We start from the raw sequence: 25911 nt of genomic DNA on the forward strand, positions 1-25911 counted from the left end.
TTGGTTTTCTCGGGAGGAGGTAGTGAACCACGCCTAAGAAATGGTTCTCGACTGTGTCTAATAATCCATGCAAGACTTGGGAAAATGTCATGTTAGGCTACTAACATCACTTATGTGCCAGTTTTTACAGGTTTTAAAAAGAGATTGTCATTCAAAAAACATGAACACAGCTTCTCAGTTGGATCAGTGATAAATAACTGTCCTTTCTTCGACATGGCAACAGACCATGGTGTCACATTCAACTGGTCTTCACCATGGACATACTTCCCATCCAGTGTAAATACTTGTAATCGTTTGCTTTCATAGTCACAGACTATCAGGTTGTTATATTTATCGACAGCAAAGCCAAATGGGCCATTAACGTCTAGCGTGAGGCCCCTCCATTCAATGTTACGGCAGAACACTCCTCCTTATTAAAAACATTGACACACCAAGCCCATCGTAGCTCGCAAAAAATCGGTGCTGGTGAAAAATAGCAAACCACGGAGCATCATCACAATCTGGAGAACTGAAACACTTTATCAATTCTGTACCGTCGATGGAGAGGACCTTGATTGAATTGTCGCCATTGTCACAATCAACCATTTGATTGTCACATGTAATAGACAATGCCCAAGGAGATTTTAATAGCTCATTGGTAATGTGTGTTATAAAATGACAATCTTCAGAGAATAGTGAAATCTGGCCTGAAGACACGACAGCAAATTCACCAGACCTGGTAAACGAGACAGAGAACGGCTCATGGAATCTGCTAGGGCCGTCTCCTTTCTGACAGAACTCACGCAAAAACTTGCCATCTGAACCAAAAAGTTGAATTCTATTATTTTGGGGCAATCTGCGACTGCAATATTGCCTGACTTATCGCACACTGCAATATCAAAGGGATCTTCAAACTGTCCTTGAACTTTTCACTTGAGCCGAAATTTAAACACGTGTCTGTATCGGTGCGGATGTACCCGAATACTCCAGGGGCTACCGGTCAGTAGCTGAGAGTTCACCTCTATCGTCACGCGATGTATTCCTGTACAAGTTGGCGTGAAAGTCACAATATATCTACCGTCTTGCTTGTTGGTGATTGTCTCGTCTATGTCTCCCCTAACGGTGTCTTGATACTAACGGTAACTGTGTCGTTCTTGTAATAACACACTTTCCCTTCGAAATCTTTTGTTGTTATCACAAAATCGCTTTTTCTACCAACTTCTGCGCATTCTAAACCAGCTCCTTCAGCCACTGACTTCAGAGAGTTTGAAGAACTAACAATAACTTGTCCAAGAATCGTTTGCATGATGTTCTGAACAGCTTCATCGTGTGACAAATAACTAACGTGTGATGGCATGCAAACGTTCAATTTACAAGTGTTAGAAGACCTTTACAACGTTCCACAACGGTCTGATGTGTTTGCAGAATTTCTATGCAGTTGTTTCTCTTCAAAATGTCTTCACAGTGTTGTACACTGTCTTTAAGCTGCACTTAACAGTTGATAGCGTTCTTGCTGTAATGCATGACTTTTGTCTTGTTCTTCCTCAATCCTTTCTAAATCTTCCAAAACAGCCTTTTCGTGTTCCCTTACAACCCGAATAACGTCTTCCACAGTCTTTCGCACGCAGGTGCGAGCTATTGTGATTTCGTGTCGTACAATGTTCCACAAGTCGGACAACCTTTTCATTCGGTTTTTGCAGGCGTCAATCTTTGTTTTTAGGCGCTGAAGAACATCGAAGACTAGAGCCTTTTGTTCATCAGCGACTTGTTGTATTTTAACGCTAGTGTGATTATGGTGAGGAATAAGTTTGCACTTGTGACAGATACAGATCTCACATTCTCGACAGTAAAATTGAAGTGGTTCGTTCTCATGACATCTTTCTTCACACAAACCAGGACTGTTTGAGTCCCCGATTTCTTCCACCTTTAATTGTTTCATTCCTAAAACAAACAAAACACCATAGTCAGTGCGAAAGTCACAGTGAAGGGAAACTCTTAGCAATACTAATCTTAGATGATTAAGTAGGTGCAGATATGTTTGCATCCAAGTCTGTGATTTTTGTCTCTCCGCCCACTTGTCTTAATAACTTCTCTATTTGTTCCACCCTTTCAAATTATTGGTCGCAAAATTAATCTCAATCGCGACTTGGTTACTCGTGTTTTCGGTTACGAAAGGTTTGGTCTATCGATCCATCAATCTCTTCTTGCAAGTAAAAATCTAGAATTGAGACAAACCTTCGTTATCCAGGTGCACCTTTGGAGTTAAGGTTGGTGATTTTAAATCATCCAGTCTTTTCATGACTATTTCAATCCCATATCCGATTTCATCCAATTTATCTTTCAAGTTATCTTCATCTTTCTTCCACTGACAGAGCAGTTCTTTGTAGTGATCTTCAATCTCAGGGTCCATACACTCAGTTTCAAGATTGTCAATAGCTGCTTTGTATTTCACTCCAGCCAGCCTCACCAGAGTGTCCGGATGTCGCCCCAGCATGCGTTGAACGTCGCATCATCAACTGAAGCACACTCAGCATGACCATATACAGTGTTCCTGTAATATTTAACTCGGGCAATATCAGCTTCAAGACTCACATCTGTTGCAGCAGGAAGTGTATCCCAGCCTGCTATAGGAGAAGGTAAGCCGCAAAAGTTTCGCAGCAAAACCGTCAAAAGGGTGATATCAAAATCTCTGGAAGACACTGAGGATGGAATAAAAGGATAGAGTTTTCCCCATTGCGTTGCATTTATAATCTTTCTGTTCTCAGTGACTGTAACTTAGTTTTGTTACTCGCCAAAACTGTGTGAAGATTGGCTGGGGGATGAATGGCATCGAATGTGTCGCGGAGGGCCTGGGTACCAACATCAACCAGCAGACGACACAAGCGAGCGTAGTTGGTAGTCTCCGTAGTAGATGAAACTGACGGTGCTGCGGCAGCCATGAGAACAACCTCCTTAATAAAAATAATGAAATAATAATAAAAATAATGAAATAATGATAAAATAATGAAATTGGATTAGTAAATATTAGGAGTATCACTTCCTTCGCTCAGAAAAACATCACTTTAAAGGCGATAATTTATGGGAGCGGTCAAAAACGATGATTTCGATGGGATCAAGGACACAAGTAAGCTTTATATCGTATCAAATCTATGATACCTTGTTAATCTTTTGGAAATTTGGATAACGGTTATTTAGGAGAACAAGCCGCGGAGATGAAAAAAACAAACAAACAAACGATAAACGAAAAATCGCTCGGTCGGTGGGTGTGATAATTAACAACTCGTCTCCGAAGTGGAGGTGGGATATTAACCGAGCCGCGAAGCAGTGAGGAAATATGACCTATATTTAATTTTCAACTCCGAATATTGCATTCCTAGTGTTCTGATTGATTCGCTTAACTCCGATTATCAGCTCAAAATTCCAAGTCACTTTATGCGAATGCATTGCGCCAAAGCCGAAAAAAGGCTCCAAATATCAAACAATTATTTGAGCATATCTCGAAGATGTGTCTAGGTGAATAGTTGGCATTTTAATCTCACTATAGCCCACTGACACCAGATTTTTGCTACTAACAGTGGGTAACCAAAAAGAGAAACTTTCAGCAAGCATTTCAATATCTTTGTGCCCTCCTTTCTCCCCCCCACCCCCTCCCCTCATTTTAGGCTTAAGCTATGGAAAATAGAAGGCGACGTCCGTAAGCCATGTGTAACGCAATAGACCGGAACAAGGATGTTGTTAATCAACCACTGAGGCATTTGGCTCTATTAGATATTCATTGTGCATTACTAGCGATGATTGCCTGTTTCTTTGAAAAAATACGGTTTCAATTTGGTAATGACCATAACAAGTATTTTAATATAAGTGTTATCACATACGAGATCGAAATGAGGTGTAGGTCAAAGCCACTTAAAATTTGACAGAAGCGACGAGTTATCGAGAGTTAACTAAGCTTTCTCTGGCTCAAGATATTTCATTCGAGGTAAACGCGCTCGTCTTGCATGTCTAATGATTTTCAATAAAATTAAAGGGGTACTAAGATCGCTGATTGATTAAAAAGGGAAATATAAGCCAAACCTTTTCGTAAGCCTACAGATGTGTGACTATTGAAGGAATTGGAGGTATGACTCTAACCACTCCTCATAGCTGTTATGGATTATGAGAAAAGCTTAACTCTAAGTATAGAAAAATTGAAGTACAAACCTGCGATCTCAGAAAATGTAACAAACGAATCAAAGAGAGTATGAGAAGATCAACCTTTCTTTAGGTCTTCTTGAACTGATGCGGTGACGATATCGAAAATACATCCACGTAGCTCAAGTGTCATTTAAGCTTCGTTCCAGACTCTCCAAGACATGTTCTATAATTTTCTGTTTTCCAGCGTCACAAAGTTCGGTCACGCAACGTAACTTGCACAAATCAATGCAAAGATATCCTGTGCTATTTAAAACAGACGGAATCGATCTTTTACAAGTACAGACCTAACAGATAGTCTTTCAACCTTTTGAAAAAATATTTAATGCGCTTTGGTTTAACAATTACATTATTTGGATAATATGGTATAAGAATCCTGATCAGTAACAGCCGATCATGTTTACGTGGAATATATAAATCAGTCTATAGGAGTGCTTTTTCAGTTTTATCCTTTATCCTTTACTTCTACTTCCCTCTTATCTCTTGCTCCGAGATAAGATAATCCACCACAAACAACCAACTCAGTCCTATTGAGAGTCGTGTTAGAATTCAAGACAAACTTCGCTGTATAGGTTTGACCTTTTTCCTGTAATATCTTAAGGTATTTTAAAGCATTACCTATATATTAAAATTATACCTTACAGCATCTTAAGAAAATGACTTAATAAAAGATTACTCGAAGTCTACGATCAGTCTTTGTACATTTGATTGAATTTCGAAAACTTTGTTGACTAGATCAGTTAGAATATGCCTCCTTTGCTTTGCCTCGCAGCCATGCTGTTCTTGCAAAGATTATTCAGCACAACCTCATTAATACTATTCCCTTAACAGCTGCCTTAAACACTCGCATTTAATTGGTTAAAAGTCGATCAATATCGGAAACAATCCACGGTTGAAAAAACACTCGTCTTTCAGTTTTTCTCACCAATTTACTCTCGCCTAAAAACGATTATATATCAAAGACTTTCATGACAAATGTACCTTAGAATATATCTCCTTATATAAACTTGTGAATTTGATTGATTCAGAAACTTGTATTTACGGTGGCATCATCATCAGTCTATACTTAAAAGGAAATCAATTTATCTTTTTTTTTAGTTATTGACTGCTCTTGTAAATTGAATAGATGTTTCTTACCCTGGCCCAATTAATTTAGGTCCCGATTATCAATCTTAAAAAACTATGCCTATACTTTTCAGAGCGGTCATGCAAAATCCGTTTTAATCTTTCCCATCGTTTAATATCTCTGTTACTTTTTGTGTTATATTTATATTTCTTCAGAGTTTATCTACTCGACCAAACTTGTATTTTAAGGCGTTTTAAAGTTCAATAGGTTACCCTATACATTTTGTAAATAATGATATGCACGTTGCTATACGAGGTAATAAAGCCTGTAAAACATCGTAATTCAGTCGCTGAATTGACATAGCGGGCGAAATGAGTCAAATGATGAGGTGGTAAAGTTGGCTTTGGCCCGCCGACCGCCGCTGCAGGGAACTTCAGTGACGAAGAGTCCCAATAAAAGGATAAAATCACAAAAGTTTTAAACATAGATAAAAGTTCTTTAACGAATATGTCATCTATTATTGAAATCCTGCTTATGTACCAGCTATCCGGCAATTTCCAACGAAAAGTTACTAAATTTTATCAAAGCACTAAATGAAATATTTGCAAATGAAAATACTTAAGAATTTTTCTGAAACAATCAGAAGGCTTGTCTCTATTTCAACTAATTAGCTTTGAATGCTGACTTGTAGCTTCATCCCTCGAAAATCATGGACTAATAATACGGTCAAGAGTCACTTTTGCTACAAAATAACTGAGTCTTGAGTTTACCATCTTCTTCAGTGTAAGACATGAATACAGTTTTCGGTAAAGTCTGTTACAAAAAGCTGCCCAGTCGATGAAGCCGCAACTGTTCCAGGGCACTCCAGTCCTGGTACTGAGTTGACAAACTTTCCATCCAGTGAGAACACGAGCAGCCTGTGGTTGCTGGGGTCACACACGATCAAGTTGTTGAACTTGTCAATGGTAATTCCAGTAGGATAACTCATTTGTCCGTCACCACAGCCCACGCCACCGATGCTGTACTGAAACCATCCATCCTTGTTGAACACTTTGACTACATGATTCAAGCCGTAACAAACGAAGAACCTCTCTTGGTGACTAATAGCGAACCATGGAGGATCATTCACCAGGCGATCTTTGAATGGCTTCATTATCAATTTTGTACCGTCAGGGGAGAGGACCTTTACTGTGTTATCGCTCCAGTCACACAAGATCAGATTCTTATCGCCACTGACAGACAAGAATCTTGGATCTTTCGCGAGTTTTTTGGAAGCTTTTGTGAGACTGTCATCATCGTTATTGAAGAAATAAATATCACCGCTAGCGATGATGACGATGTCACCAGAATTGGTGAATCCCACGGAAGTAGGAGAATTCAGTTCCTTTCCACCACAGCCAGATTTACTTATCTCTTTGGTGAAGTGTCCATTGGAGCTGAACAATTGTACCCTGTTGTTCTTAGCATCAGCAACGGCAATGTCCCCTGTCTGTTCGTTGATTGCAATGTCACAAGGTCCATCAAATTCTCCTGTAGCTTTACCAGTTCTCCCGAAAGCTGATCCAATTTCGTATTTATGTGGAGTCACGTGAACACGCCAGGGACTTAAAGGAAGGGGGTTTCCATTGACAGCGATCGATATTTCATGTTGTCCGTCGCAGTCAGGTGTATAGGACACGATGTATGAACCATTTTTATTGTTTATAATCTCAGTGCTGAGATCCTTTCCAAGTGGAGTCTGGATTTTCACTTCTATCTTATCGTCCGCGTTGTAAACCTGTTTTTGATTTGCATCTCGGGTCAGGATTTTGAGGGAAGACGCTCTTCCGATTTCTACTCTTTGCAGGCCTTCTCTCTCTACCACTGAGTAGACAGTCGTTGAATTGTCGTCACTTACGACTCGACCCAGGATTGCGCATTTTATTCTTTGAATATCTTCATCGTTTGTCTCGTACCTGACATTCCTCGCCGGTTTTTTATGATGACTTCTGCCAGCATCGCAGAGATCTTTGCAATATTCATCGACAGATTGACAAGTTTCTAAAATTTCATCAGGGTCGTTTTTGTTTAAGGTGGCTTGTAATTCTTCTGATTTGGTTTTTAACCGCTTGCGAGACTGCTTTAAGTGTTCGTTGTGTTTTTTGTGAACTTCTTCAATATCGTTCAAAATGTTCTCCGTGTCCTTTTTGTGATCCTGTAACATCTGTATGAGAGATTCAACAGTCTTCGCTACCACTCCTCGGGCTTTTTCAATGTCTCTTTGACTTCGTGTCAACTGGTCGCCTGCTTCTTCCACCTTCATCTCATAAGCACGAATTTTATCTTCCATTTTCTTCACAGCTTCTTTTATCTTTGGCTTTTGTCTATCTGCAGCCTGTCGTTTTTTCATTGTAGTGTGATCAAAGTGAATTTTTTTATCCTGGGCGGAAAAGCACACCTTGCATTCCTCACAGTAAAATCCAGAGTTGGTGGCTCGACAGGTTCGGGTCCTAAATACAGAGAAAAAACACAGATTATAGTTACAGGCCCATCCAAAATCCTTAAATTCAAGATATAAATTGGTCGGCTTGAGGGATTAATGTACTTGTATTTCCTTTTAGGACGTGGTTTGTTGTAATGTTAAGAATTGCAACATAAATCTATCTGAGTGCAAAGGGAACGATATAATGACATTCGTTAAAAGGTAGGGTAGCGCTATCAAATTTACAATGGGAGGGTTTTTATTCTTGGTTTTTATTCGGAAAGACCATTCGAATCCCCTCTTGTGAGGTATCTCCACTGGAATAGAATGATTATTACCCCACCCCCCTTGCTTCTCCCCCTTCGGAGGAGCTACTCAAATGATCCTTGGTAACTTCAGAAAGATAGTCTGGTTTCAGAAGACGCTTATTCATCCTCGCTCACAAAAATGATGCTGGTAAACTCAGTTCCCTTGACGACCTTCGTATCTTTCCATCTTAAAATATGGATAGTTTGTTCACTATCTGGTGAAGATATCATATTTTGAAACGGGAGAATTCCTAGTACTGCATTAATATCGGTATAATAATAACAAAAATGTTTTAACTAATTTATCAAAATAATTTTCAGGATAACTATAGAGAGACAATCAACATACCATTGTTTAATACTTTCTTCGATAGTTTCGATAGATAGTTTTCGATAGTCCCCATTTGGTTTCCCAACTTGTCCAGTTTATACGTGATACCTATTTCATTCTTCTGCCATTCTTCAAGAAGGTCTTTGTATTTATCTTCAGTTTCGGGGTCCATGCAAGCAGTTTCAAGATTTTTAATCTCTTTCTGATACTTATTACCTCCCAGTCTCACTAGAGCGGCCCGGATGTCAGACCAGTATTTTTTGAATTCCGCTTCATCAACTGAAGTACGCTCGGCATGAGCGTACACAGTGTTTCTGTAATATTTCACACGAGCAATGTCTGCTGCAGTGCTCTCATCTGACTTGGGAGGAAGGTTGTTCCATCCTTTCGAGGGTTCAGATAAGTCGCAGATATTTCGAAATAAAGCAGTTAAAAGTGTGATGTCAAATCCTGCTGATGACACTTGAGTAGGGTCAGAAGGAAAAAGCTTGTCCATCTGAGCCGGATAGAGAATCCTTCGATCCCTCAGCTTCTCTAACTCTGCCTTGTTTTCCGCCAAAACTGCGTGAAGTTTTGCTGGGGGATGGATTGCATCGAATTTATCTCGGAGGGCCTGGGTTCCAATATCAACCAGCAGACGACACAAGCGGGCATAGTTCGTTCTTCCCTTAGTGGATGAAGTCGGTGGTGTTGCGCAAGCCATGAGGAAAATTTGCTATAAGTAAAACAAAGCCAGATTTATAAATAAAATGTAGATGAATAGCATCAGTAGCTATGGATAGAAAATCAGGGTGTTTAATGGTGAAAATCAGGGTGTTTGATGGTGAGCTCAATACAATTCAGATTTCTGTCCCAGTAAGTTTATATCGTTCGCCATACACAATTGATTAGCCTGACTCTTACATCGATAGACAAACGTTCATTTATTCAGGTTTGTCAACGGGGCTTATTTCCAAAAAAAAATAATTTCACACACGCCAACCGCCTCAGAGTTTATTCTATTAATATATATTATTGTATATATATATATTGTATTATTACATCTATTTAATTCATCCATCCATTTGCAGACTATTTAAGGCTGAATTTATTTCATTTTTTTAAAAAATAACCAAAACAAAAACAACAATCAACAAACTGACCGACACATTAATCGCATGATTTTATGACTTACATGAAAATGGAAACACTGGCTTGCACTTTCTGCTAGCTTAAAGGATTGTTATATTGTTCAATTTTGCTCTAATTTTGAGTTCAGTGCCAAACTTCCTGCAAGCTTGCTTTTTTTGCTCAGCATTTTCCCCTGAGATCTCCTGATACGCAAAACTAGCACAATATTTTCTTTTCTTCAACTCAAACGAAAGAGGGGTCCAACATTTTAATTCTTGGGGGAAATGAGGGCAAACGAGAAACATCGTGTGAAAACTAAAGGAATAGGACCTGCCCTTGAAAATCGATCATGTTTTTATTGTTTTTAAATTTTTCCCTTGGGCTGCTCTTTAACTGATGATCAAAAAATGCAGTTTGACAGCATAGCTTCGAGTGTCCCATGTGGGCGATGGTGAAAATTGTTTGTCAGGGTAGAAAATTGTTGATGTGAAACTGAACGAACCTTTGCAAATAATACTGAAAGAAAGCTTAACAACAGAATGGGGAACTTCTGAAAACTGTCAGGTGAATTCATTTCATCTCATTAATTTGGGGTACAAATTTCTTTCTCTGCCCAGCCCTCCGCTACACTTAAAGTTGTCGAAGATTCAACCGTGTCCTTGACTACATACATACATATATATATATAATCATATATATCTAATCAAAAGGCATAATTATGTGGCATTTTTTTCAGCTAATTGAAATAAAATTTATTGTGAAAGGAAAAAATGTGTTTGGCAGGTGTACATTCAGAATTCGTGAAAAACGAAAAAGACAAAAAAGATGTGTCATGATCATGTGTAAAAACTGAAAAGGTTACGATTGCTGGAAGAAGGAAGGAGTTATTTTTAAGACAACTCTATCAACTTCATCCTCAATGTTATTGACTATTGATTGCTGTGAAAAAGGTTAACTTGGATTACATCATTTGTAAAACTCGAAGACAGTCAGCGCGCCTTTAACCTCGGCTCCTTTAACACCCAAGATCTCATCAGCAATTCTCCCTATTGCCTGCCATTCAATCCTTACTATGTTAGTTCGGAGAATTTAGTATTGGATCAACTGATAATTCTCAATTTTTTTTCTTACTCGTATCAATTGTCCGCTTGAAATTGCCTTAATAGTGTAAGAAAAATTAAGTCACTCATGGGAGAAAAAGGGTTAAAACAATGTAGCAGCAATCTAACGGCGTGAAATGAAATGCTAATCATACACACTTTAGCCCCGACCTGGCAAATTGTAATAATATGTTGATCCTGCTACACGTACTGATCGATCGACATGCCACAAGTTTGTCTTTTCTGAGAGGCACGTGCTCAAGGTTGCATAAAGAACTTGAAAAGCGCACTTGTTGCCAAAGTTCCTCTTCGATGTGCTACAATATTATGTATCAACCTGTCGTTCGAATTCGTTGCGATACTCGAACGACTGTAAAAGCACCGTTTCGTGTGCTACTCTAGCTAAATCTTTGGGAGCTTACTTATTTTCGGAACTAATCGACCATACCGCTCACTTGAAAATAAGGAAACGCTTTTGATACTTTACGCTTAAACTTTCTCAGTTTACGAAATACCATAGGAATAAAAGAAACAATTATGAAATACACTGACCGGCTGGAGGTTTTTAATCAATTGATGAACGAATTCTCGCTATGATTAGAGCGATATGGTCTGCTAGATCCGTTTTTCGGTAAGCCGAGCATTAGTCGTGAAAACAAACCTGTGATGTCTGAAGTTTGACAAAAAGATTCCTGAACGGTGAAAATCGGATATCCGTGGATCACTTGAAGTAATGCGGAGAAAGGACGGGTTGATTTAACCATAACTCATAAATAGAGTCTGACAGGAAGTTGAACGCGTGCTTCTCTTATGAAAGCGAAAGTTTTCTTGTTTATAACATTTGATGGAAACTGAAAGCTAAAAGCGAATAATGTTCTCAAGATAGCAACGCTTCCCATGAATAAGTCAAATTCTTCATTTCAACTAAAATAGAAGCTTGGGCAAATCACTCGTGCATTCATGTTATCTGTGAATAAGTTCAGGATAATTTGAAAGGAAGTTAAGAAAACAATTTTTCAGCATTAATAAAAAGCTCCCGTGCAATGAGTTAGGAGTATTTGGGAATTGCGAAAATAATTTATTTGTTTGATTTTCATTCGCAGGCCCAATAAAATTTATCTTATGGCAAGTTGTTTGTTGTACTTGTTGATTGAGCCGATAAAGCAGTATATTCTTGGAAATTTTCTTTACTTTCGAGTTTTTACTTGTGTGAGTACATGACAATTTCTATAGCTGTAGGATAAATGGATTTCTTTATGAGAAACACACATTGAAATTACGCGTATCAGTTCATCGAGCTACGAAGCAGAGCGGATATGTTACACTAATTAATTGGGTGTCCTCCCTTCAAACATTACTATGCCAATGAAAGAGTAGCCTGTCAATACAGAGAAGGCGTTTTCGTCTTTTATTTGGAAAAAAAAGCTGAAAAAGGCTTCTGATGATATCAGAAGAGACAAAAGGTTTTGAATATCAGTTTTGTGTCAGAAAAACTAACGGAAGAGATTCTCAATTAAAGCCAACAAAGACTAATCCTTGACCTATAAAGCGGTTTGCAGTTACTCAAAGGTTACGATGCTTTTTTTTTGGGATCAGTAATATAAAGCAATGGCCATCGAGTACACGAGCTAACTGCTATACACCAAGGACAGTCCAGATTTTTGTTGCTAGCCATGTTTAGAAATGTTCCATTCAGTTTGAACACCTTTAACGCTTTGTTTTCCTCGTCACAAACCACCAGGTTGTTATAGGTATCAACACCAAGTCCGCGGGGCTTACTCAATTGTCCTTCACCTGCTATCTCATTGCCAATATCATAGAGAAAGTCCCCATCCTTGTTGAAAGTTTTAACACAACCAGCTGTGGGGTATGACACGAAGAACTTGTCTTGGTGACTAACAGCTTCCCACGGGGATTCATCGCAGTCTGGTATTCTAAAGGACTGTAACAATTCTGTACCGTCAGGAGAGAGGACCTTGACGGAATTGTCACCTAAGTCGCACACTATCACGCGGCCATCACAAGCAACAGTCAACGAGAATGGGAACTTGATTTCTTTGTTGTTAATACACTCTGCAGATTGACCACGGACAGTAAAACAATAGATAGAACCAGAGGCAGTAACCAGCACGTCACCACAACGGTTGAATGCAACTGAGGTGGGATCTGTTAGTTTTGGTCCATTTTGACCAAATTCAGTTATATGAAAACCCCATGTGCTGAACAGTTGCACTATTTGTTTCTTTCGATCTGCTACTGCCAAATTCCCTGTCTTATTGTCTATTGCAATGGCGCAGGGTTCTCTGAGTTTTGCCTTTCTAAGTGGCTGGAAATCACATGAGAATCTATACTGGTGTGGAGCCACATGTACCCTCCATGGACTACAAGGAAGAGGTTGATCGTTAACAAAAACTGTCACCTCGTGTTCTCCAACACGATTGGGTGTGTATCTGACCCTATATGTCCCACGTGACATCCAGTTGTCAATCATGGTGGCGAGGTCCCCTTCCACTGGACTCCGAACTGTTACTTTGATCTCATCAATTTTATGGTAACACTGTTTCCCATTTGAATCAATTGTTTTGATATCAAAGATCTTTGTACATCCAGCCTCAGCTATTACTGAGTCATAACCTTTCACATATGATCTTAGTGGATCAGTTTTACTAACGAGTACTTTACCTGGATCTGTACTTGTAAAATTCTGAACGTAATTCGTATCTTTAAGGTAGAAAACGTGACAAGGCTTAAAAACGTCCATTTTTGTTGCTCTTAGAACACCTTTAAACCTTTCAATTTTCGCCTGTTGCGATTTTAGGGTCTCGATGGTGGTGTCTCCTCGTAACATTTCCACGCAATTTCTCACAGAGATTTTTAATTCGTCTACAGATGTTTCGAGGCTTTCTACTCGTCTAGAATATTCTCTTTGTTGTGCTTCTTCCATAACATCCAACTCGGTCACCATGGACCTCTCGTGCTCTCTTAAAACATGAATGAGTTCTTCAACGATTGTTCGCACACTATTCCGAGCCGCAGAGATTTTTTCTTTGCTTATTGCAAGTGCTTTTGTTGTTTTTGTAATTTGTGTCTTAAGCTCAGAAATTTGCATTTTCATTTGTTTTACAGTCTCTTCCATTTTCAGTTTCTCTTCCTCGGTAGCCTGTTGGATATTCACTTTGGTGTGCTGAGTATGACGAGTTTTACCACACCTATCGCAAATGGAAACTTTACAGTTCTTGCAATAGTGATCCAGAAGTTCAGTCTCGTGGCCTTTCTCTGTACACATCAATGAGTTCTCCAACAGTTCTTTCGACGCGATGGACTCGCCTGGCGAGAACGCAAATGAAAAATTTAAGTGAGCGAGAAATTCTTCCTCTTCTTCTTTAGGAACATTAACGTACTGAGTTACGTTTTATAGGTGGATAAGTAAAGCGTAAAAACGCGTTCAGTGGCGAATACAATTTGCAAACTTTTAGAACAAACGTAAACTCTCTCTCTCACTGACATTGTGAGCTGAACATATAGAAGTACATTACTGAACGTTTGAAATGTTCAGTCATACGATCTGCTCTTATCTCATTGAGCTTTTAAGATGTGGTCTTTCTTTTTATTTGTCAGATAAAGTAGACGACTGAGATATGTTTGCTTTAAAAGAGCAAAAAACAACGCAAAGAAAATTCCAACTTAAGTTATACTTACTTTCCATTTTAGGTTCCTTATTTGAAGATTTCAAATCATCCAGCCTTTTTATGACATTTTTAATTCCGGTACCAAGTTCACACAGCTGGTCCTTGACGTTATATTCATCTTTCTTCCACTGGCTGAGAAGTTCTTTGTAATGATCTTCAGATTCAGGGTCCATGCACTCAGTTTCAAGATTATCAATGGCTGATTTGTACTTTACACCTCCAAGTCTTACCAGAGTGTCTCGGATGTCGCTCCAGCATGTGCTGAATGTCGCATCTTCAACTGAAGCGCACTCAGCATGACCGTACACAGTGTTTCTGTAATATTTAACGCGGACGATATCAGCTTCACGGCTTAAGTCAGTAACAGCAGGTAGCGTATCCCAACCTGTTGCAGGAGAATGTAGGCTGCATACGTTTCGCAGCAGAACCATTAAAAGTGTGATGTCGAAATGGGCCGATGAAACTGAAGTAGGAATGGCTGGAAAGAGCTTTCCCCATTGTGTCGCGTTTATTACCTTTCTTTTTCTTAGAGCCTGTAAGGTGATTTTTTTGGCCGTCAAAATTGTGATGAGATTGGCTGGCGGATGGATGGCATCAAATGTGTCTCTAAGAGCCTGGGTACCAACATCAACCAGCAGACGACACAAGCGAGCGTAGTTCGTTGTCTCCTTTGTGGATGAAACTGTTGGAGCTGCATAAGCCATTGAATATCTAAGGCAGAAAATACTGTTTCAGCTTAAACGTATTTCCAATGAGAATGGCGCCTAAAAGTCTCCCGATGAAAACCATAGTCACTAAAGTTTTTTTCACTTTAAAACATGCATGTTTTCAAAAGAATTCAAATAGTTCACTCGAATCCTCAGGAAAAAGAGTTAGGTAATAAAGTCTTCGTTGCTGGAAACTGGCACAGCAAGGTTAAATCTTAGCCAAATTTAAAATTTGAAATTGCCGGGAAATTGTCTTCACTGCACACTTATCCTGAGGAGCTATTTGTTTTGACGGAGTAGTTTTGTTGTACCGTGATAGCTGAGAACATTAACAGTTAAACTTTCTCTCATGTGATGAAGTTCTTGCAGTTTCTTGGCCAAACATTCCGCCAAAATTATCAATCTAGAGCTCAAATAGCATATCTTTCAGTATATTTTGCTGAATAGAAGCTAAAAATGCCGAAGAGAATGATCACTGCAATGTATTTGGACGGAAACTGATACCGGGTGGAAACTAAAAAAAAAAGAACATTGATAAATGTTTTAAAATATCTAAAAGAACTGTCTGTTTATCGGTACCGGCCTCTTGTACAAGATAGTTTGATTTTTTGCGTCAAAGTCCTTTGAATAATAGGGGGTATTGGAAACCTGAGATTTAATTCGTGGTAAAATGGGGGTTCGTACTTCAGTTAGTGTCCGCCTCATGCAGGGCACCTGTTCAACATAAGGTCTGCCTAATATTCTCAGTCTACCCCAGCCAAAATCTCCATAACTTACTGAGGTGTGAAACCGAAAGAACGGTAATTTAACATACTTTGATTAGCCAGAGAGATAAATCAATCGATTAAAGAGTCAGTTGTCTATGGAATATGGTCAGACAGTAAAATAAAGACCTATTAAACGTTATGTCACCGCCAGATTGCATGTTTAACAGCTAAAATTTCATCGGATTCGAAGAAAAAAAATCATGAAGTCCTGTAAACAAAATCAATCCCAATATAATTCGATTGTGCCGACTTGTTGGACTACTGATGTGGTTGTATGAACTCTGTAATTTTCGATTATCGAACATAAAATCCTCGCTACCTTTTATAGAAGGGAAACTTTTGAGTTTTACTTGCGGTTTGTTATATTATGGTTTGAATACGCCGATGACAATGTATTTTGTAACTGAATTGTTATTGGACATTAGGGACATCGTTCACCATGGAGGCATCTTAGTTGAGCGCAAAGGCGGAATTCATGCGTATCTGTGTCAAAATCTGATATAGTCGAAGCTTTAGGGGTAATTGAGACGTTATCAGGTTAAACAAACTCAAAATATCTGTATTTGACAGACTACACCGTCTTCTTCGCTCCCAGATTTTGGGGCTTAATTTGTTTCTACCCCTCTTACCTTAAACCTAGTCATATTTGATTCAACTCGGATGGAAATATAGATAACAGCGTAATATGTGACTAACACAGTCTATAAACTGTACGATTTTACGGCGATATCTGCGTCAGTATATCAATCATAATAAATTTGTATAGAATAAAATTATTTTAACGGTGTAAAATTTACAGTTTATACCGTATTTTATGCGCTGTAAGCCGAGCCCGGCTTATATCATCGCCTGGAATAAATTAAACCATAAACGTTATTTCTTCCAGTCGGTGATATATACTGAAAAATTTTACGCGGTTAACTAACGGCGTAATTTCTTCCAGTCGGTAATATTTATACTGTACATGCAGGATTTTACGCCGTTAGATAACGGCGTAATTTCATTGAAAAGAAACGAAAATTTGCGCACGAGACCGAAGGTTTGATATAAAACTATTAGAATTCAGTTATGTGGTGTCAAGTTGTACTTTAGATGTAGTTGATCATACATAATTCAGTTTTGAATCAGCAACGAGACTTTAGATTAGCGGATATGTGAAGACTGTGAGATTGAAAAAAGATAATCGATATATAGATAAATGTAAAATTGGACACACAAACATACCTGCCAATCCCAATCTTCTTGTTGGTGATGAAATTCTAACATGAGGTGTGTTCTACGTTCTCCTTAATGAGGAGTTGGTCATCGTGAACTTGCTTACAGTGGGTTTCTGCTTCGTTGCTTTTGACAAAAGGCCTGGAGATGGCTCTTCTTTTACGCAGGCTTCTCACGGCAAAATAAGGGGGGGATGTCGTTGCAGACCGAGTGCAAAATACGAACTGAGGATAAAATGTAGAACGAAGACTGCAAACCAGGGTTAAAGTGTAGACTCGATTCTAAAACAACTCGCTTTCCCGGAAAAACTTCAAGAGTGAGCTGGGATCGAGGCCGCGTAAGTCGTGAGAGGCTGGCGATAGATGTTTTGAACTATACTTCCTCAGATGGTTTTGGCGTTGACATACTGTTTTTAAGGTAAGAACGATGAGAAACGTAAGTGTTTGGATCTGCAGTTCACAGCCAGCTAAATACATTCCCCTTATTAAGGAATAAACAGTTCTGCTGAGCAACATCTGGTAGCTTTAACATACATGCAGCTCGTGTAACCTTTGTTCGTCCTTGAAAGTAGTGGCGATAGACTTTCATCACTCTATCGGTTACAAGTAAAACACAAGACTGTTGAATTTAATTCTTTCATTGGCTAAGTAGAAAAACATTCGCAAAAACGCGATTGACATACAAATATTAGTGGCTAAATAGGAATCTTTAATCGCAAATGCGACCACGTCAGTCGCAATGGCAATGGGACTGACTGTAGGGAGTTAGAACGGGCGACGAGCGGGGAAGGAAAAAAAGCGAAATACGAGTGGTCAGCGGAAAAACAACTGTAATACGTCATATAGAAACAGATCAGTTGTAGTTGCAGAAAACAATCGTGTTGCAAAGTCGAAATGTTGACAGTATACTTCGTCAAATAAAATGTGAGGCAATTTTTCAAAAGTGTTGATTTTACATATATCTTTTACTGCTGTAAAAATTAATGGAGGCATCGGAAAAGGTATCGGTGGCATCTGGAATGGCAAGTTTCAAAACGTAAATATAATTCTTCATGGTGCTGTGTGACGTGTGTGACGTGCGTGACGTGCGTGACGAAAAATAAAACTAAAACCGTGGCCCCCAAATAATTTTCCCACCTTGCCTCAAAAAATGTTCCCACCTTGCCCAAAAAAATTTTTTTTTGCAACCAGACGTTGTTTTGATGCTACTCTGGTTTACAGATTTAATGAATGTAACCGAAAAAGTTACAATTCATAGACAAACGTTTCGACACTCCTGTCTGGTGCCTTCGTCAGAGGTGATCTAAACGCTGCAATAAGAGGTCCTTTTATTTAGCTGCCTTTTTTCTGACAAGGTGTAAATAGGTGTCAGGAAGTAAGCTGCCATTGTCACGATTTAAAGGAGCGTGGGTGGAGTTAATGTGCCAAGCCTCCAAACAAAGGTGCTGGTGGTAACAATGATTAATGGTGATAATTTTCAAATTATCCCACCCAATTGTATGGTTAGTTAGGCATGTGTGCTCTGATAAAGCTGAATTTTCCATTTTGGAAAAGAAAACCACTTTTTGATGCTCTTTTAAATGTGTACCAAACTGACATTTGGTCTGTCTGATGTATTCGTTGTCACAGTCATAGCAAGGAATAGAATGAATGGCGTCGGTTCGTGTCTTTTGCAGGGACATGTAAGCAACATTTCATCTGCCGTTTGGTTCGGATGTTGAATTTTTATCCTAAGTGCATTTGTTAAATTAAAGAGGAAAAAAAAATTCGAACGGAAAACAGTATTATTTTAACATCTGGATCTTTTGAGAAAAAGTCTTCAAAATGAGTGGCCTTGATTATAAATATTTAAGCATGGTAAACACATTAGCCTTAACTTGGCTGTTTCTCGAAGCTCCGTGTTTTCCTATTTGCCTTCTTTTTCGCATGAAATGGGGGCAATTGAATATATATAAAATACAGTAAAAGACCTTCAGCCAATGGAAATTTTGAGTTTCTTATCTTAGGTTGTGGATACAAACTTATTAATGACTGAAAATATAAAAATTGAGAACAAAATTTTTGAAGAGTTGCTTAGCTTTTCATTTTTCTGGAATTGACGGTCAAGATTGTAAAATTCAAGTGAAAAGTAAGCCAACTGTGATAAATGCCTTGAACAAGTTTACTTTGAAAAATTGTGTAACATTTTATTTAGCAAAGTATACTGTTGACATTTCGGCTTTACAACATGATTGTTTTCTGCAACTACAACTGATCTGTCTCTATATGAAGTATTAAAAGTTATTTCCCCACTGACCACTCTTATCTTTCTTCCCCTGCTCATTGCCAATGATGCAGTAACTCCCCTGACTGTAAATATCACGTGACCCCATGCAACCCCAAAGTCATAGCAACTGCAGTCATAAACAGTTGATTCTTTTTGAGCTGAGTCTGTGTTTTACCACTGGTGTGCAGTCTTTAGTCTGCATTTTTTACTCAGTCTGCATCTTACCCCTGGTCTGCAGTCTGCAGTCTGCATTTTACATTGACCAGATTTCCAATCTTTTGAAATTTTCAATATAATTTTTTTTTCAAGTGAGATTTTAAAGCTGACATTTCAAGCATTAGCCATCATCAGCTCTGATGAAGGGTTAATGACTGAAATTGTAGCTTTAGAAACTCTCCACATTATCAACTAATTTAATAATTAACAGCTTTTCATCGAACAATAGGTAAATATTATTTTTACTATATGCGAATTCCATGGATAATAAAGCAACAAAAGGTGATTTTTACTCATTTATTCCTGCCACAATTTCTGTGCACGTTTTTCGGATTTAAATAGCAAAGGATATTTTTGTGGAGATAGAGTGGCCAAGCAAAGCCCGCCTGCAACTTTATCCACTGTTTTAGCACAAAGTAAAACCAAATTATCTTGTTATAGCCTCCACTGATGCAGCTCAATAGTTTCTTTAGAACTTACCCCTTTATTTTTTTGAAGTTTAGCTCACTAAATGTGATTGTGGAATGTTGGATACCAGGTGCCGTGGGTAGCTATAAATTACATGGTAGGATAGCCAAGAATGAGTGTAATTATTGTTTTGGGAACTGTGTCACTGGCCTTTAGTGGGGACCACTACCTGCTCCCTCTGAATAAATCCACTACAGCTCATGCCCATGGCTCCAAGCAAATGAGATGAGCCTCATGGGTAATTATGATTGAAGGATAAAAATGTTTTCAGCCCATCCATTTTTTCTCAGATTAACCTTACAGGAATATGTTCCCCAATGCTTACTCTCCTTGCTGTAGTAAATCCCCCTTAGCACCAATATTTTTTCTCTGCTCCTGATCGAGTTTCTTCCAAGATGACTGCACATTATGGGGGAAACCTGGGGGAAGAGAAAATTTGAGCACTTCCATTTCCTTCACCCTTTAACTCCCAGAAGTGACTAACATGCAACTTCTCCCTACAGGTTTTCTAGCAAATATTTAATGAGAATACTCAAACTTATCAAGTTGAAGTTTTTACCGTGATATTAAACCAAATTCTTGTAACTAATTTAAAAGGGATTGTGTAGCAGAAAAAGAAGAGAAATAACAATCAGATCTTGGGAGTTAAAGGGTTAAAACTATTAGAGCTTGAGAGTTTGGCGTATTTTTGTTTCTTTGACGACAAATCTTGGTTTCTGGTAGAGTTTTGTTTCAATTCTTTTTATTATGTGGTGTGTAGATACTAGTAAATGGTTGCATGTATAGTAACGACCAATATGGTTCAGGTCAAAGCCTATTGGGTCTTTTCAAGATTGATCAAATAAGATGAAGATAAGCTTTATGCACATGTCTCTCTGTGGTTCTCTGTTCTTGGATGAATACCATGAATTTGAACCTTGGTAGCCATGTATTGTACACTTGCTATTCTTCGACATTAAACAAGAGATTGTAGGTTATCCTATTCTTTCAACATAGCATCGAAGACTGAGAACCCAAAACTCTCTCAACCCTCCCCTTCCCCATGGATCAATGAAGCAGTTGCCATACATATTTATAATAGCCTCTATTTGGCATGAAAATGTGTACAGATATTTTTCTGCTATGTTGTCAGTTCTGAGATGCAAGCTTTAAGGAATATAGTGTAAAAGGACAAATATACAAGGATATTTCAGTGCCAAGTAAAGGCTATTGTGTTTATTATCCTTCAAATATTTTGTAAACACATAGGAAAAATGTTTATGAACAACGAAAATGTTTTCTGCATGGGATGTTTACCTTTTCAGGGTTTTTTTCAGTACAACTTCATGAACAAACAAACATGTCCCTTCTGTAACAGTAGCTTAATGCTGTTTCATCTTGAATTCAATTTTAACATAATGACATAAATCTGTATCTTTTCAATTATAGTGACTAAACTTTTATATATATATATATATTACACTCTTAAGAATAATTGTCATATGCTCTAGGTCATCTGAAAACTTTTGTAAGGTTAATATGCTTTGTTTTTAGGGATGCATTTTTTTAAATTTCAGCTCAAATTTCAAGAATAGCTACAATCAGTCCATAGTGTTCATGGTGTAGCATAGACCTGTGCTGATTTTTCTGATCTCAGGGTATGCTGCTAACCAGGGATAACAAACAGTATGGTGTTGTGGGTGAAGGTAAGCAATTCTAAATTAAGAAATCATGAAGCCCTGGGCAAGTTGTCCACTGAAACTTTTTATTCAATACAAAAGCACCAGTTTGATAGAAATCACTTAGTCAAATGTTCATCAATATCATTTTCATCCTCTTTTTTGTCCAGCATGGTACATTGAAGGCTGTAACATTTATTCAGCATTTTTTTGATCCTGCTATGCTTACAGGCCTAACTTTGTGACAGATAAACTAAAAACAGCCTACTCTTTACAGTCCTTACGAGGTTTCGTTCAAATGTGGCTATTACACGTTATGACTTTGACAGCTTAGGAATTTCTAAATGTTTTAGCTTGAAATCAGAACTGTAATAGCTATGTAACGTAGCAATTTTAATTATAGGGTTTTTTTTCAGTTAATGGCATAGAAACCACTATACAGCACTTAAACTACCCCACCTGTCTTACTTCTCCGCCCTCAGAGGAGCTACTCAAATGATCCCTGTTAATTTAAGAAAGACAGTTTGCTTTCAGAAGACGTTTATTCATCCTCGCTCACAAAAATGATGTTGATAAACTCGGTTCCCATGACGACCTTGGTATCTTTCCATCTTAAAATATAAATGGTTTGTTCACTATGTGGTGAGGATATCATATTTTTGAAACAGGAGAATTCCTAGTACTGCATTAATATCGGTATAATAATATCAAAAATGTTTTACCTAATTTATCGAAATAATTGACAGGATAACTATGGAGAGACATTTTACATACCATTGTTTAATACTTTCTTCGATAGTTTCGATAGATAGTCTTCAATAGTCCCGATTTGGTTTCCCAACTTGTCCAGTTTATACGTGATACCTTCTACACTCTTCTGCAATTCTTCAAGAAGTTCTTTGTATTTATCTTCAGTTTCAGGGTCTATGCAAGCAGTTTCAAGATTTTTAATCTCTTTCTGATACTTAATACCTCCCAGTCTTACTAGAGCGTTCCGGATGTCAGACCAGTATTGGTTGAATTCCGCTTCATCAACTGAAGCGCGCTCGGCATAAGCGTACACAGTGTTTCTGTAATATTTCACACGAGCAATGTCTGCTGCAGTGCTCTCATCTGACTTGGGAGGAAGGTTGTTCCATCCTTTCGAGGGTTCAGATAAGTCGCAGATATTTCGAAATAAAGCAGTTAAAAGTGTGATGTCAAATCCTGCTGATGACACTTGAGTAGGGTCAGAAGGAAAAAGCTTGTCCATCTGAGCCGGATAGAGAATCCTTCGATCCCTCAGCTTCTCTAACTCTGCCTTGTTTTCCGCCAAAACTGCGTGAAGTTTTGCTGGGGGATGGATTGCATCGAATTTATCTCGGAGGGCCTGGGTTCCAATATCAACCAGCAGACGACACAAGCGGACATAGTTCGTTATTCCCTTAGTGGATGAAGTCGGTGGTGTTGCGCAAGCCATGAGGAAAATTTGCTATAAGTAAAACAAAGCCAGATTTATAAATAAAATGTAGATGAATAGCATCAGTAGCTATGGATAGAAAATCAGGGTGTTTAATGGTGAAAATCAGGGTGTTTGATGGTGAGCTCAATACAATTCAGATTTCTGTCCCAGTAAGTTTATATCGTTCGCCATACACAATTGATTAGCCTGACTCTTACATCGATAGACAAACGTTCATTTATTCAGGTTTGTCAACGGGGCTTATTTCCAAAAAAAAATAATTTCACACACGCCAACCGCCTCAGAGTTTATTCTATTAATATATATTATTGTATATATATATATTGTATTATTACATCTATTTAATTCATCCATCCATTTGCGGACTATTTAAGGCTGAATTTATTTCATTTTTTTAAAAAATAACCAAAACAAAAACAACAATCAACAAACTGACCGACACATTAATCGCATGATTTTATGACTTACATGAAAATGGAAACACTGGCTTGCACTTTCTGCCAGCTTAAAGGATTGTTATATTGTTCAATTTTGCTCTAATTTTGAGTTCAGTGCCAAACTTCCTGCAAGCTTGCTTTTTTTGCTCAGCATTTTCCCCTGAGATCTCCTGATACGCACAGCTAGCACAATATTTTCTTTTCTTCAACTCAAACGAAAGAGGGGTCCAACATTTTAATTCTTGGGGGAAATGAGGGCAAACGAGAAACATCGTGTGAAAACTAAAGGAATAGGACCTGCCCTTGAATATCGATCATGTTTTTATTGTTTTTTAAATTTTTCCCTTGGGCTGCTCTTTAACTGATGATCAAAAAATGCAGTTTGACAGCATAGCTTCGAGTGTCCCATGTGGGCGATGGTGAAAATTGTTTGTCAGGGTAGAAAATTGTTGAAGTGAAACTGAACGAACCTTTGCAAATAATACTGAAAGAAAGCTTAACAACAGAATGGGGAACTTCTGAAAACTTTCAGGTGAATTCATCTCATCTCATTAATTTGGGGTACAAATTTCTTTCTCTGCCCAGCCCTCCGCTACACATAAAGTTGTCGAAGATTCAACCGTGTCCTTGACTACATATATATATATATATATATATATATATATGTATATATATATATATATATGTATATATATATATATATATATATATATATATATAATCATATATATCTATATATATATATATATATATATATATATATATAATCATATATATCTAATCAAAAGGCATAATTATGTGGCATTTTTTTCAGCTAATTGAAATAAAATTTATTGTGAAAGGTAAAAATTTGTTTGGCAGGTGTACATTCAGAATTCGTGAAAAACGAAAAAGACAAAAAAGATGTGTCATGATCATGTGTAAAAACTGAAAAGGTTACGATTGCTGGAAGAAGGAAGGAGTTATTTTTAAGACAACTCTATCAACTTCATCCTCAATGTTATTGACTATTGATTACTGTGAAAAAGGTTAACTTGGATTACATCATTTGTAAAACTCGAAGACAGTCAGCGCGCCTTTAACCTCGGCTCCTTTAACACCCAAGATCTCATCAGCAATTCTCCCTATTGCCTGCCATTCAATCCTTACTATGTTAGTTCGGAGAATTTAGTATTGGATCAACTGATAATTCTCAATTTTTTTTCTTACTCGTATCAATTGTCCGCTTGAAATTGCCTTAATAGTGTAAGAAAAATTAAGTCACTCATGGGAGAAAAAGGGTTAAAACAATGTAGCAGCAATCTAACGGCGTGAAATGAAATGCTAATCATACACACTTTAGCCCCGACCTGGCAAATTGTAATAAAATGTTGATCCTGCTACACGTACTGATCGATCGACATGCCACAAGTTTGTCTTTTCTGAGAGGCACGTGCTCAAGGTTGCATAAAGAACTTGAAAAGCGCACTTGTTGCCAAAGTTCCTCTTCGATGTGCTACAATATTATGTATCAACCTGTCGTTCGAATTCGTTGCGATACTCGAACGACTGTAAAAGCACCGTTTCGTGTGCTACTCTAGCTAAATCTTTGGGAGCTTACTTATTTTCGGAACTAATCGACCATACCGCTCACTTGAAAATAAGGAAACGCTTTTGATACTTTACGCTTAACCTTTCTCAGTTTACGAAATACCATAGGAATAAAAGAAACAATTATGAAATACACTGACCGGCTGGAGGTTTTTAATCAATTGATGAACGAATTCTCGCTATGATTAGAGCGATATGGTCTGCTAGATCCGTTTTTCGGTAAGCCGAGCATTAGTCGTGAAAACAAACCTGTGATGTCTGAAGTTTGACAAAAAGATTCCTGAACGGTGAAAATCGGATATCCGTGGATCACTTGAAGTAATGCGGAGAAAGGACGGGTTGATTTAACCATAACTCATAAATAGAGTCTGACAGGAAGTTGAACGCGTGTTTCTCTTATGAAAGCGAAATTTGTCTTGTTTATAACATTTGATGGAAACTGAAAGCTAAAAGCGAATAATGTTCTCAAGATAGCAACGTCTTCCCATGAATAAGTCAAATTTTTCATTTCAACTAAAATAGAAGCTTGGGCAAATCACTCGTGCATTCATGTTATCTGTGAATAAGTTCAGGATAATTTGAAAGGAAGTTAAGAAAACAATTTTTCAGCATTAATAAAAAGCTCCCGTGCAATGAGTTAGGAGTATTTGGGAATTGCGAAAATAATTTATTTGTTTGATTTTCATTCGCAGGCCCAATAAAATTTATCTTATGGCAAGTTGTTTGTTGTACTTGTTGATTGAGCCGATAAAGCAGTATATTCTTGGAAATTTTCTTTACTTTCGAGTTTTTACTTGTGTGAGTACAAGACAATTTCTATAGTTGTAGGATAAATGGATTTCTTTATGAGAAACACACATTGAAATTACGCGTATCAGTTCATCAAGCTAC

General features: G+C 38.0%; 2 protein-coding genes and 2 pseudogenes across 2 annotated transcripts; all 4 read right to left on the minus strand.

Moving 5' to 3' along the window:
- Positions 1-102: 102 nt before the first annotated feature.
- LOC131778509 (tripartite motif-containing protein 2-like) lies at positions 103-4301 on the minus strand (annotated as a pseudogene).
- Positions 4302-4506: 205 nt separating this feature from the next.
- On the minus strand, positions 4507-9312 carry LOC131778511 (tripartite motif-containing protein 3-like; annotated as a pseudogene).
- A 2567-nt stretch (positions 9313-11879) lies between these two features.
- On the minus strand, positions 11880-17137 carry LOC131778496 (E3 ubiquitin-protein ligase TRIM71-like). Its single transcript, XM_059094910.2, has 3 exons — positions 16934-17137; positions 14246-14946; positions 11880-13873 (listed from the first exon to the last, which is right to left on the minus strand). The coding sequence occupies exons 2-3, from the start codon at positions 14937-14939 to the stop codon at positions 12117-12119; spliced, it is 2451 nt and encodes an 816-aa protein (XP_058950893.2). The 5' UTR covers positions 14940-14946; positions 16934-17137; the 3' UTR covers positions 11880-12116.
- Positions 17138-21574: 4437 nt separating this feature from the next.
- Positions 21575-25664, minus strand: LOC131778497 (E3 ubiquitin-protein ligase DZIP3). The gene is made up of 2 exons (XM_059094911.2): positions 25270-25664; positions 21575-23002 (listed from the first exon to the last, which is right to left on the minus strand). The coding sequence occupies exon 2, from the start codon at positions 22988-22990 to the stop codon at positions 22298-22300; it is 693 nt and encodes a 230-aa protein (XP_058950894.2). The 5' UTR covers positions 22991-23002; positions 25270-25664; the 3' UTR covers positions 21575-22297.
- Positions 25665-25911: the final 247 nt, after the last annotated feature.

This window comes from Pocillopora verrucosa, chromosome 1, assembly GCF_036669915.1.
Source record: "Pocillopora verrucosa isolate sample1 chromosome 1, ASM3666991v2, whole genome shotgun sequence".
NCBI classification, from domain to species: Eukaryota; Metazoa; Cnidaria; class Anthozoa; order Scleractinia; family Pocilloporidae; genus Pocillopora; species Pocillopora verrucosa.

What these genes read in the sequence shown, in the direction of transcription:
- LOC131778496 (XM_059094910.2), bottom strand. Translation starts at nt 14,939, where the DNA reads ATGGCTTATGCAGCTCCAACAGTTTCATCCACAAAGGAGACAACGAAC. An exon ending in TAAGGAACCTAAAATGGAAA is followed by an intron (nt 13,874 to 14,245) that starts GTAAGTATAACT and finishes CGTTCTCGCCAG; the next exon opens with GCGAGTCCATCGCGTCGAAA.
- LOC131778497 (XM_059094911.2), bottom strand. Translation starts at nt 22,990, where the DNA reads ATGGCTTGCGCAACACCACCGACTTCATCCACTAAGGGAATAACGAAC.